This window comes from Taudactylus pleione, unplaced genomic scaffold, assembly GCF_031769625.1.
Source record: "Taudactylus pleione unplaced genomic scaffold, aTauple2 ptg000156l, whole genome shotgun sequence".
Classification (NCBI taxonomy): domain Eukaryota; kingdom Metazoa; phylum Chordata; class Amphibia; order Anura; family Myobatrachidae; genus Taudactylus; species Taudactylus pleione.
In genome coordinates this window covers 19,740,291-19,754,494 of record NW_028284558.1, presented here as the reverse complement: position 1 = coordinate 19,754,494, position 14,204 = coordinate 19,740,291, and the positions used below count along the sequence as shown (strand labels likewise).

General features: G+C 43.6%; 1 protein-coding gene across 1 annotated transcript in view; it reads left to right on the top strand.

Annotated features, from left to right (window-relative positions):
• The window catches only part of LRP1B (LDL receptor related protein 1B), a 1,691,377-nt gene that overhangs the window by 1,005,265 nt on the left and 671,908 nt on the right, over positions 1-14,204 (top strand). The window contains exon 21 of the mRNA XM_088474914.1: positions 7,471-7,650. Coding sequence (XP_088331040.1) covers positions 7,471-7,650 — 180 coding nt within the window. The remainder of the gene's footprint in view (positions 1-7,470; positions 7,651-14,204) is intronic.

The following is a 14,204-nucleotide window of genomic DNA, read 5'->3' as shown; positions in this document are numbered from 1 at the left end:
CTTAATTTGCGTACGCAGTCATACAGTAAATAGAGACTCCAGACTTAGAACATGTGGTTCCAAAGCACAAAGTATTATTCAAGTAAAAAGTACAGTCAGTTACATGCTATTGATCTAGACACAATTTAGGCACAAAAGGAAAATTATACAGACCCAAGTACAGTATACATACGCAGGCGCTTCCGGACCCGGAGATAGGCATCAGCAAGAGACCCCTAGTCATACAGCATTCAGCACGAAGACTTAGAACCAGCATTCGTGCATGCATATTTATACCCCCCCAGAATAAACAGGACAATAGGGAAGTTAGTTGCTGATGCCATTGGTTCCCAGGGGAGAAGCATCTGTTACAGCACATTTAACAGGCTGGTTCAAATAGACTCTCCCTGCCTATAACAACTGGGGATCTTCCTCTTCACGCCCCTTGCAACATTCTAACAGTTGTTCATGAAATATACATTTTGTTGCTTGTAGGCTCTGCGATCCATAACTTGAGTTTGCATGATGCGACCTCCCCACCGATAACACTGGAATACTGTAAAAAGAGTATGCATCAGTATGAACCCAAACACTGCTGTCTTAACATGTATAGAACCTTAGTTATCAAATATCTTTATTTCACAGCATTTAAACTAACTGAACCAACTTAAATCATATACTTTAAAGCTTATTAAACCTTATGTGTGAATTTGTAATGTGTGAGTATTCGGGGTTTGGTATAAAGACGTATTAATGTGTGTATGAGGAAGGGGTGCAGTTAACTCTCACTGAGTGAACATTTTAGCAGTCATGAAATAGGCTTCTGGTGAATCGCCGTAACTTGCTAATAGTATTATCGCCACATGTACTAAAGTGTGAGTTTATCTAAAATGGCGCTTAGGCGGCCATCTCGCAAAATGGCGTCTTGCGGCCAGTCGCAAGATGGTGTCGCTGCGATTCAATTTTAAACTGATCTTGTCTCAGCCAATAATCTAGTTTCGACAGTCCACCCTTTGATAGCGAACAACATGCTATCACAATCTGCTATTAGAATTTAATTTAGGCTTACATTTACATATTATTTAGTGTTATTATGGGATGGCACAAGGTGGTTCTTAATCCATCAATAATCTGTCTCTGAGTGGGGACATAAATCTACTATTATACGCACACCGCGGATCTTGGAAGATCATGTGAAAGGTGTGGGGATGCACCAGTCTTATAAAAGCAGTCTTGAAGGGGAATTTAGACTTTACATTATCTGAGGTGTTTTAAAAATAACATTTCAATAATACATTCTATGCATGTCTCAATATAATACATTAAATGATGGTATTTCCTAGCTCAGGGTTGTAATGCAGTTCTGTATTTACCTCGGTATTCATACTGGCCACTATCATAATTTCATTCTTTCGTTTTACTCTATTTTTACATTTTCCACACTTCAACACAATAGGAACACACCGGAAACATCATATTTCTTTTGCCTCTGTGTTCATATTGTGTGTGAAGATAGCGTGACGGTGTGTTTTTATGTATACCCAGCATTTCAACATGTGTGAGGGTCATAACTTCTGGAAGTATTTTTCCCAAATAACATAACAACTATATTACTAAAATTGGTCAGACACTCTCCTGATTGGCATTGCACTCCTCCTGACTCCACTCCATCAGCACTGCCATCAGCTCCCATTTCCTCAATCGGTCCTCCATCACAGACACTGAGTATCCCCAAACAGATCATCACGACAAAACTCTGGAAAGAAAAAGAACTAGGATGACCACAGCAGACCACTCCATTGCTGGAAGCACTGATCTACACATTTCTTTAGCTCAGATATCTCACCGTCACCTTTTTAATCCTTCCGGCACAAGCTCGCAATTGACAGGTCCACGTTATCAGCCTTGTCTCTGCCTTGTATCTCCACCGGTTGGTTAACCTCCCTACAGTGAGTGGAATGGACCCACGTATCTTCCCTGGCCACCCTTTGAGGATGTTGTATCATCAGATACGGACCTTTCCACCGATCAGTCAAACAACCTGAGCTAAAAAAAATTTTGGATCATAACAAATTCTTCCAGATTTGACATCATGACAGGTTGCATTAGACATGTTAGTTAATAACACTTTCAATTTCGGTTATTCTCATTCATCTCCGTGAGACCCTGCACAGTAACCTCATATTTTCACATGAGGCTGCCTGTTTGAATAGTATCTCAAAGGGGGGGCAAATAAAGGAAAAGACAGTCTGGGATAATCTTAATGTTGTTACCCATCATCTTACACATGTTCTTGGAAACGTCACCTGTAAAATAAGTCCCCCTATAATTTTTAATAATTCTAGGGATATCGTATCTGCCTACAGGTTCCTGCAATTAAATCTTGTTATTAATAGCTACTGCTCTAAATAATGTCTGTGCCACTGGGTTGGATAGTATTCCGAGTAGTCGACCTCAGCCTGGCATGGCTGCCGTTTATCCTTAGCAACCTTGCGTCCTATGAGTGGGAGATAAAGCACAACAGTTTAATATCATTTAAACATGACCTAAAATACAACAATAAATCATCCACATTTTACATTAGAACAGATACATTGGCAGGTTGAAAAGATTGTAAACAGTCATATAAGGCCTGGGAGAAGATACTGGGGTTACCTATGAACCCATGGGAAACTCGTGTTCCTGTGTGGTGTTCTTCACTTTGCAATACTTACTTATGTGTCCCACTTGGTGACAGTTAAAACATAATTTTGAACGGGGTGGATGAAAAGATTGTTGTGGGATTTGAGCAAGAGGGAAAGGTGGTGGGTATGGGTAAGGATAGGGGAGGGTAAGGATATTGTGGGGGATATGAGTATGGGACCTGTGGTTGTGTATGATACCGGTATGTGGGGTAAGGATGTGTTTGCTGTGGTGTGGGATTGGTGAGGATGTGTAATTGTTCAGGTGCAGGTGTGTGTGTGGGTGCTGGTGTGTCGGTTGGCTATGATGTTATTGTCATTCCTTCCAGAGCTTGGATACTGACAGCCATTAGTTTTTCGCCCTGGGTCTCTCTCTCCTTTGTGATATTTTTATCATGTTCTATGGCAGACTCTATGAGGTTATCTATTGTAAATCCCCTCCAGCCAGGCTGTGAGGTCTGAGCCCGAGTCTTTAAGTCGTCTCTCAGACCGTCCATGAGTACCGTGACTATCATTCCCCTGTAGTGAGTGCTATCTTTAATATCTTCTATCCCAGTGTACTGGGCGATAGCCTGCAGAGCCCGATTGCAATAATCCTCTGCACATTCACTCTCCTTTTGCTTAATTGTGAAAATTTTGTTCCAGTTAACTACTACTGGAAAATATATACCCAATTGAGTTACAATGCGGGAAATGTTACTTTGGTTTACTTGGTCTGTTAAGGGAACGTCACCATCCAATACACAATCCGTGATAAATTTTGTCACGTCGGTATTGCGTGGCAGACAGGCCCTTAACACCACACGCCAATCTTTATTAGTGGGCTCATGTGAACTACCCAAATTTCTCAAAAATCTTTGACATTTTGCTAGTTCCTTTTTGGGATCGGGGAAATCATTTATGATGGAATTTAGTTCTGCTCTTGTCCATGGACAATGCATTACTACTTCCCTCGTGGGCACTACACCGTTCGCATCTGCATTTCCATTCGGAACAGTTATCGTCCGAATAGGATGCAGGCCGGCAGCGTTGCTACCTCTGACCTGGTTACCTGGCTGGGGGTTTAATCTGCTGCTGCTACGTATGGTATTAACAACTTCCTCTACTGGTGCAGAGTGTGTTAACACTTCCCTTGCTGTTACCGATGGAGATGGCGGCACCACCCGTGATTGTGGTGATGCAGCATCTATCATTTGCACAGCATGGGAAATGGCAGACATTACAATAGGGTCATCATCCATATCATGAACATGTTCTTTATATTCGCTTAAGAGAGGGTACAAGTTGCTTGTTACATTTTTATGGGTATTTTTGGTAACTGTACTTGCACCTCCATCCACATAAGGTGGGGGAGGTGAGCGTGAACTGCTGGCAATACTCTCCACGACGCTACCTTGTCGCACGTGCACGCCATTTTGTGGCTTGACCGTATTGCAATTTAGCATTGCGGATGTATTTTCTGGCAATGTGCTCACGACGCTAGTTTGCGTCGCTTGCACATTTTTAAGCCACGCATCCCCCTCATGCTGCCACAGTTTTAAACATTCAAAATATTTAACCTTTTTCTCTCGGGAGCGCATCAAACTGATGTGATCCCGGACATTGTCTAACACATTTTTATCAAAACTACCAATTCTGGGAAATGGTCTAACACTCTTTCTCATCATATTAAACCATAAATCACAATACCTTATTGCATAAGTACCGTACTTAGTATGCATAATATAACTGGCCGATCCGATCGGCGCCTCCATTAGCAGCACATCATTGTCTAACATCTGTACTGTTTGCATGGCTCCCATTCTGGGACAAAATCCTACGCTTTTCAATAAAGATTTAGACTGGTGAAAGACAATCAAGATACTCTCACTTACGGAAGAAATTCTAGATGCCCCCGCTCAACTACGGAAAAAATTCTAGATCCCCCCGCTCACCTTTTATCTCTCAGCTTACAATCACACCTAGTGCGGCTCAACTAAAATGCTCAAATATTATTGAACACTGCAGTCACACTGAGAGCCGGTCCCTAACAAAAATAACAAACCATACACCTGCTCTGTGTACTGAACGGTAAGCTGCTACCGAGTGGCTAGCACTTAGCCCTTAAAGGTCATACGGTACCTTTAACTGTAGGGAACAAATTACCCCTACCAACAATACACTCAGTGTTACACACTTTTTCCTGCGCAGAAAAATAAACGTTAACCCAGATATTGGTAATAATTGAAAAAGGTAAACCTCAACGGCTTTGTTAAAACATGTGGCAGCAGAACCGGAAGTGCGCATACGCTTTTGTGTGACCAGCCACATACACAATAATGTGACTACCGCACAACCGTATAATAACTTTTTTTAACTGCGTACGCAAAAATGCGTCTCAGCCGCGTAGTCAATACTGCGGCACCCCTCTAAGCGTTAGGTTCTATCAACAAAGGAAAACAAACTTTTTCCTTTCTTGTCCCTAGATTCTAGTCAGCATCCTTGGCTCACATGAAAACGGATAGCGATCTTTCAGCACAAAGCAGTTACAGGAAAACTCTGTATGTGGCCACTCCACCCTTTGCTGAGATATCGCTAGACGTATGTGCCGTGTGAGTAGGTAAGTGACTTCACTCGACGAGCCCCCATTTGTTGATATTAAAATTGAACCTCTATATACCCCTGCCTGTACCTTCTAAAATCCTGCCTATAAACCTCTAAGGATGATGCTTAATTTGCGTACACAGTCATACAGTAAATAGAGACTCCAGACTTAGAACATGTGGTTCCAAATCACAAAGTATTATTCAAGTAAAAAGTACAGTCAGTTACACGCTATTGATCTAGACACAATTTAGGTGCAAAAGGAAAATTATACAGACCCAAGTACAGTATACATACGCAGGCGCTTCCGGACCCGGAGATAGGCATCAGCAAGAGACCCCTAGTCATACAGCATTCAGCACAAAGACTTAGAACCAGTGTTCATGCACGCATATTTATACCCCCCCAGAATAAACAGGACAATAGGGAAGTTAGTTGCTGATGTCATTGGTTCCCAGGGGAGAAGCATCTGTTACAGAACATTTAACAGGCTGGTTCAAATAGACTCTCCCTGCCTCTAACAGCTGGGGATCTTCCTCTTCACGCCTCCTGCAACATTCTAACAGTTGTTCATGAAATATACATTTTGTTGCTTGTAGGCTCTGCGATCCATAACTTGAGTTTGCATGATGCGACCTCCCCACCGATAACACCGGAATACTGTAAAAAGACTATGCATCAGTACGAACCCAAACACTGCTGTTTTAACATGTATAGAACCTTAGTTATCAAATATCTTTATTTCACAGCATTTAAACTAACTGAACCAACTTAAATCATATACTTTAAAGCTTATTAAACCTTATGTGTGAATTTGTAATGTGTGAGTATTCGGGGTTTGGTATAAAAACATATTAATGTGTGTATGAGGAAGGGGTGCAGTTAAATCTCATTGAGTGAACATTTTAGCAGTGTGACATGCTGAGCCAGGTAGTTCCACATGCCCACTCTGTGAGCAGTCCCCCCACCTGTCCCAGACTTCAAAAGAAAAACTCTTTTATTCTTCCAGTCTCTTGTGTGAAATGCAAATAACCCAGCTACAAGAGACAGACATAAGATGACACTCTAGTCTTTGAAATCATGTCATTGCAGGAAGCTTGCTAATGTAGGTGTGTATTCGAGCCAGACCACCTGTTGTGAGGGCAAACACTGTCCAGGAAGCTTATCTACACAAGCTAGTTGTCACGTAGTCATTTGCTTTATTCAGCTAATGCAATCAATTTTGGCATACTGTAAAGTCATTTCTGAAATATATCCTTTATAATACGTAAAGTCATGAAATAGGCTTCTGGTGAATCGCCGTAACTTGCTAATAGTATTATCGCCACATGTACTAAAGTGTGAGTTTATCTAAAATGGCGCTTAGGCGGCCATCTCGCAAAATGGCGTCTTGCGGCCAGTTTTAAACTGATCTTGTCTCAGCCAATAATCTAGTTTCGACATATCAATAATGTCCATGGCAGGTAGACTGTTGTCAGACAGGTTGTTGACAAGTTAAGTTGGCTACTTTAGGTTGTTTCACTGTCTGTATTCCAAATAGTGGTGATATCTCTCTGTGGCATGGTTGCAGTGTAGTGTCTACTGACTGGCAATGGGATGTATAAGATGACCCTTGCTGGGTGGGGGGCTCTTCCCATATGGTGTGCACACTATATGTCACCTCACCCTGAAGGTGGTCATCAGGATTTTAGATGTTCTTGTGTATGTTTTGTGGCAGCACTATGCACCAACCAGTAGGCTGCAGCTTCCATCCAATGGTGTGCTCTCCAGATCTTCAATCCAGTTGATTCCACCCCTATGGTGGGTTATTCTTGCTCTGCACTCAGTGGTGGTTCTCTAGTCCTGCGGATTTTCCTATCCCTGTGTGTGCTGAGGTCTGAAGGAGAGAGAACTTCCTCCAGTTAGCGGTGATGGCAATTGTCACGTGTCCTCTTATGGTGGTGTAACAACCCTGATGCTACTGCACTATTGGTCTGCTGTCTCTCCCCCTCATTGTTTCAAAATAAACCTCAGCTGACTATGAGTGTGCCTTGCAACTTCTCCAAATGGGGCCTCCACGCCTGCAGGTCCCTAGGCTTCAGCCTAGTCAGCCTTATTAATAATACAGCCCTGGTTCAAGGAATTATTTTTACAGTAAATCAGTGATCATCATTGACTATTGTTGTTACTTTGACATTCATCAGTGTTATCACCAGTGCCTAACAGTACTGTCCTTTCCATCAAACAGTGCCTGCATTGGGATCTTGTGAAGGAAAACAGTTCCAGTGCCGGCCTGATGGGAATTGCATCCCAGAACTATGGCTGTGCGATGGGGAGAAGGATTGTGAAGATGGCAGCGATGAGAGAGGCTGCAATGGAACCCTGCGTCAGTGTGATGCCAAGACAAAATTTGCATGCAAAAATACAGGTAAATGCATGTCTGGAATAATTATTACATTAAAAAGAGTTTGTACTGTATCACATACATTATTCTTTTGGGTCATTTTTGAAGTTGAATGCAAACAAGTAATGTTCAGTGGTATATAGAGAAGTTAAGAACATCTTTAGGTTGAATGTGCCATGTCTGTGCAGAACACTTATAACTACATTTTATATGGAACACTGTTAATTCTTAGCTGGAGCACAGGGGGTTTTATTGACTGATTGCTTGACCACAGTATTCTATTTAATCTGGTAAACATGTCATGATGGTTTCTTTAAGATTCTTTGAAGTTTATATTTCTTTCACTTTTATTTTTTTTAAAGGCTTTTGTTGCATTATTGGTGAGATGCAACACAAAGCCGTATTAATGGAAGTGTACCTATTACAGCTAGATATATACAGATTATACCTATATCCTCTATTTGTGTATCATGGTATGCTTTATGTGCTGTGGTCCAGAAAATGTTCATAGCTTACCCAATTGAGACCTTTTACTATCTCTCACTAACAGCTGCTGTTCCTTTTGAAATACTGGATGTATAATAAATATTTTATCAGCTCGTATCTGATTGCTTTCCTCTTCTCTGTATATTGCTACACATTGAGCACTCGAATGTTAGAAAATCTCATTGGGTTTTAAGCCCCCACCAGCAGCTTATGATTTTATTAGTTCAACTAGTGTTTTTGAATCCAGAAAGTACATTTTAGAAACTTCACAACTTATTTGAATATATCTACTGCTTGAACAACCATTCAATAAGGAATACCATATGTCCCAACCTTCCCGACTTTGTTGGGACAGTTCTGATTTGAGGGAACTGTCTTGCCAGCCTGCATTTGGGAATTTCATTCTGATTTGTGAGGATCTTGAGAGGTCTTCCCCTGCAGCTTGCAATGGAGGCAGTTGCATCCAGAACATGCAGCATTAAACACGTGGCTGTAAAGTGCTACAAACATCTCTCTAAGGGGCAAGCGGGGTGGACAAGCCCATTTGTAGTGTGGCCGCACACCCTATAACACAGTTACACTCCCATGTACTCACTAATGTTAGGAAGTATAGAATACTGCTGTTCTAGCTTTGTCCTTTATTATTATTATTATTATTATTATTATTATTATTATTATTATTATTATTATCCTTTATTTATATGGTGCCACAAGTGTTCTGCAGCACCTTACATAGTACATAGAACTAATAAGTGAACAAGAAACAAGTAGCATACAGTACATTAGAGTGCAGGACAAGGACACAATATATATACATTGCTGCAATGATTAACGATTAAAGCACTCACAATAAGCACCCAGGAGTTTTCAGTCACGTGTTAGTTGCCCTTATGGGGAGTAAAGAGTAGAAGAAAATGTCAAGAGAAGCACATGAGGGAAAAGGTCCCTGCTCATGAGAGCTTAGATCCTATATGAAATTCAGATCTAAATGAATAATTAGAAATACTGTGGTTTGCATAGTAAATAACATGGAGAGGAATTTGATGCTCACTGGTTGGGGGCCTATGGGTTTGGTGAACCAGTTCCAGCACCCAGAGCTCAAGGCAGAGGGGGCACATGGTGACCTGTCCCTTGTCCCTTGAAGAGGTTCTCTTCTCGCTCCTATGTCATGACTCTGCCCCTGGCGTTGAGACAGTGATACAGTAAAACAGTAGACTAGAGAATTTATATGGTAGATATGGGGTTTTTCATGTAGGAAACAGAATTTGGGGTGGTGGAGGTACAGGTAAAACCAAGGTGGGGTAGGACAGGTAACATAAATAATCAAGGAAGTGAGGTTGGGGGTACAGGTACGGTAGGTAGAGCAATACCCTGTGTTAGACAGATGGGCCCAGAAGAAAAACAGTGATCCAAAGAAGAGTATAAAGGAGACTTGTTCTGCTCTTTCTTCTGCAGCTCAAGCCCTGTGTGCTTGTACCAATTTGACCTCTCCAGGTAGTTACAGTTTCATGAACTGGGAGTTTGCTGACCGTATCATGAAGCTGCATAAACAAATGTAATTGTTAGCTTGCAAGTAGGACCCACGTACCTCATCTGTTTTAACCCAGTCTCCTATTATTACTGTTTATTCCCCAGTTGTGAAACACAATACAGAATATGCTATATAAATAACCGTTACTAAATAAATAATTTATGAAAATCATTTGCCTTTGTATACATCACTAGTTAGATTTCTTCTTGTGGGGTATAGGTTTGAGCAGCTGTGTATATGAAAGATTTGGACTGCTTAATAGGGCTCAATAGCAGGATTCTCATTTATAAATGGAATGGATGAGTTACAGTATATAAATGTATTTTCCAAAGGGAAAAATTATGTTAAGGTGGCATAAATAATCTCTTCAAATATATCCAGGAACAATACAAAGCTTTGTCTGATCAGCTTTTTACACCCAGGACTTTACGTGGGAAAAGAGTGCATCCATTGTGACTGGAGAAATGATGTCTTCACTACCAATATAGAAAAGGATTCTTTACCGAGAGGGTGGGAAGACTGTAAAATTCACTGCCGAGGGAGGTAATGGCTGAATTTAAAATTGGGTTAGATGCCTGCCTTACAAGGAACTGTGTATCTAGGTGGATTTTACCTAGGGGCTGCAGCCTCCCTTCTCATTGGTAGCGCTCCCTGCTAATCAGAGCAGGACAGGCAGTCCCAGGGGGAGGTGTTTATCTCCCTGTGACTGCCAGTCCAGACAGCAATTAGTAGAGAGAGGGCTTCTATAAGCTGCAGCCAATGAAGACCCTCGAAGCCTGTTTGGTGGTTTGTGCGGGACATACAGATAGGACGTGCCACTGTCTCTGATCATCCTTAATTTAAATATTAGATGCAAACACCAGCAATGTGCTAGTTGAGTTACAATCATGTTGTCTGTACACCAGGGCTAAAACTAGGATTTTTGTCGCCCGGGGCAAGGCCATAATTTGGCATACCCCAAAAAATTACAACATAGAGGATGAAAAGGGTGTGTGGTTTTGTGACACAGTAATGCCCCTTATTACACATTATGCTAAACATTAATGACCCTTATAACACATTATGCCACAGTAATGCCCCTTACAACACATTATGCCACACAGTAATGTCCCTTATAACACATTATGCCACAGTAATGCCCCTTACAACACATTACGCAACACAGTAATGCCCCTTACAACAGATTCTGCCACAGTAATGCCTCATATACGTTAAGCTACAGTAATGACCCTTATTCACAAAGCCACAGTAATGCCCCTTATACATTTACAGTATCCATAGTAATGCCCCATATACATTATGTCACAGTAATGCCCCATATCCATTATACCACAGTAATGCCCCTTACACATTATGCCACAGTAATACCCCTTACACATTATGCCACAGTAAGGTCCCTTTTACATTATGCCACAGTAAGGGCCCTTACACATTATGCCACAGTAAGGCTCCTTACACATTATGCCACAGTATGCCACCCCGAGCTCACCCACCGCACGGCCTGGGCAGGTAAGAGAAGGGAGATGGGGCCTTACTGTGGCTTAATGTACATTAAGCCACAGTAAGGCCCCATCTCCCTTCTCTTACCTGCCCGGGCCGTGCGGTGGGTGAGCTTGGGGTGGCACGGGATGGGGCTGCCACACGCTGGAGAACTGTCATTACTGCCATCATTGTAATGTGGCGCCACTCGCAAGCAAATTGGAGCTCACAGACTCGCAGCCTCTGCTGATTGGCTACCGGTCCGCAAGCACGGATTGGCTTGTGACTGGCACCACATTAGACTGATGGTGTCTCTGTGCCTTTCAAACCCAGGATGTGGCTCCAAACCCACAAGTGAATTCTGTGAATTAGCAGCTCCACCATTTTGTGAGTGACAGCAATCTCACTCTGTGAGAGTGCTGAGTCTGCAGTTAACCACATGGTGTCATGGCATACCATATCTGTATTACGCAAGGAACATGTCCATTAATGTGTCAGCCTTAATGATCGTAATTTCATTGCTTTTTGAAGTTTGAGTGGCAGAAATTCAGTAGGTTTTGTGAAATTTCAGATCATATCTAAGAAGCCTTAATGGGACTTGTGAAACCATAAGGTTTTTTGTCTATGGAATTTCATTGCTTTTTAAAAATGTATTAACTATCAGGGTTTGTAGGAGCAAACCGGGCTACATGTAGGGGAGAAGGGCAACAACATGGTAGGTGCAGGTGGTGGAAGGCCGACACACAGGAGGTGTTTTGGGGATGCACAGGGAGAGATGGCTACAGGAGCGGGCTGCAGGAGTGGGGGCATCAGCAGCAGTGGGGTGCGGACCAGTGGCAGCAGTGGAGCAGTGCACAGGGGCATCAGCGGGCAACAGAGGTACTCATTGGCGCTGGGCATGCATCTGAGGAAATAAGACACAGATGCATGGATGAAGCAGTGAGATCCATCTATGCATCTGTGATAAAATTTGAATTTGTGTAAAATAAAAATAAAAAAAAGGGAAATGCCCCCAAACACAACGGGCTTTTTACCACCGGTTCTGGTTGTGAAAATACGAAGGACAAATGACGTAGATGTCCCCCGTTATAAGCATAACCAGCACCAGGCAAATCAGAACCAGTCCTGGTTGACAAAATACGGGGGACAAACGACGTAGGGGTCCCCCGTATTCAGCGCAACCAGCACTGGGGTCTAAGCCAGTCCTGGTTCTGGAAATATAGAGGGAAAATGAGTAGGGTTCCCCTGTATTTTCCAGAACCAGCACCGTTTTTTTTCTAGTGGGGGGGGCTGATGCCACAGCCTTTTACCAGGCCCCCCAGCCGAAGCATCAACCCTGACCGCTAGTCAGCCCAGGCCAGCAATCTCTGGGGACCTGAGGACCCCCTGAATAAAGGGGTCCCCCTCTCCAGGGCACCGCAGGCTTAGGCTGATAGCCCTGGGTTATCCTCGGCACCCCTGGGGTAGTGGGTGCCGGGTTGATGGTGTAATGTGGTGTAAAAATATAGAAGTATAATTTTGTCTTTTGCAGTAGAACTACAGGTCCCAGCAAGCCTGCCCCGCATGCTGGTACTTGGAGAACCACAAGTACCATCAAGCAGGGCATTAATGGCTCGCTGGTACCTATAGTACACTTGTAAAAGAAGTATTAAAGAAAAAAAAAATAACAGACACCGTTTGTTTTATTATTTTATTGTACTGCACCTTCACCTGGGGGGCAGTAGCCTTTAATCTCTTTTTCTGCCTGCCCCAGGACTTCCACGGTGACTTCACTTGGAGGGCGCCGCCCATCCAGGACTTCACCGGCGTTTTCTCTCTTTGGCAGCTCTTCACTGCTGCATCCCCGCCAACGGACTGGCCTGATGGCGCCTCGTGCTGGCTTTATATAAGCCAGCCAAGGGGGCAGGGCAATGAAGTTGCGGGCCGTGATTGGTTCACGGTGGCCATCTTTACATTTCAAAAATGGCTATGAGGTGCCATTTTTTAAAATTAGCACGCACAGTTCTCACTATTGAAGTCTATGGTGAGAGCCGCTCATCGGCTGATAGGCAGAAGGCTCGCCTCTCTCAGCCATTGAGTGATCAACAGCGGGGTTTCCATAGTGAAATCCCGCCGCTAAGCTCTCATTCTGGATGTCCGTGTGTCGCGTATCACTTTTTTTTTTTTGCCAAGCCCGGGGATTGCCTACTTTGGACCGAAGTGGACTGATCCACGCATAGGAGAAGGTGAGTATGTTTTTTTTTTCAGGTATCCTATGGATAATCTGCTGGAGAAGGGCACAAATCGCTACAGGAATACATAGGTGAGTATGTGTACATGTGTGTGTACATGTGTGTGTGCATGTATGTTTAATACACTTTTACTTTGTACGGTGTGTGTGTCCTGTGTTAATTTTAATATTTATTTTGCTGTAGAACTACAGGTTCCAGCAGGCCTGTAATGCCCCGCATGCTTGTGCTTGTGGTTCTCCAAGTACCAACATGCGGGGAAGGCTTGCTGGGATGTGTAGTACCATAACTAAAGACAATATTAACAATTCTGATTTTTACACAACACATTTACACTGTCAACCCAGCACCCATCACCCCAGGTGTGCCGGGGATAGCCCCGATCTATCAGCCTAGGCCTGGGGTGCCCTGGAGAGGGGGACCCCTTTATTGGGGGGGTCCCCTGCTCCCCAGGGATCCCCGGCCTGGGCTGACTAGTGGTCAGGGTTGATGCTTTGACTGGGGGCCCAGTGAAAGGGCTTCCCTGGCTGTGGCATCAGCCCCCCGCTAGAAAAAGTCCGGTGCTGGTTTACACACAGATGCAGGCTTCACGAGCCTGCATCTGCCGCTGATGCTGGCTACCTTCCCTGGGTCCTGCTGCTCATTCCGGCTAGGCTGCTTTCTCTCCCAAGTCTCAGCCATCGCTAACGCCCTCTACCTCCCACACGGGTCCCAGCCACAGCAAACACCGGCTTCCTTCCCCTCGGTCCCAGGCCCCCGCTACTGCCCGCAGAAGACAGCCATGTTGGGGCATTTGGTGCACCCAAGTGAAGCCACAGTGAGTGCACCTGCTGGAGGCTCCTACTGAGGCTACA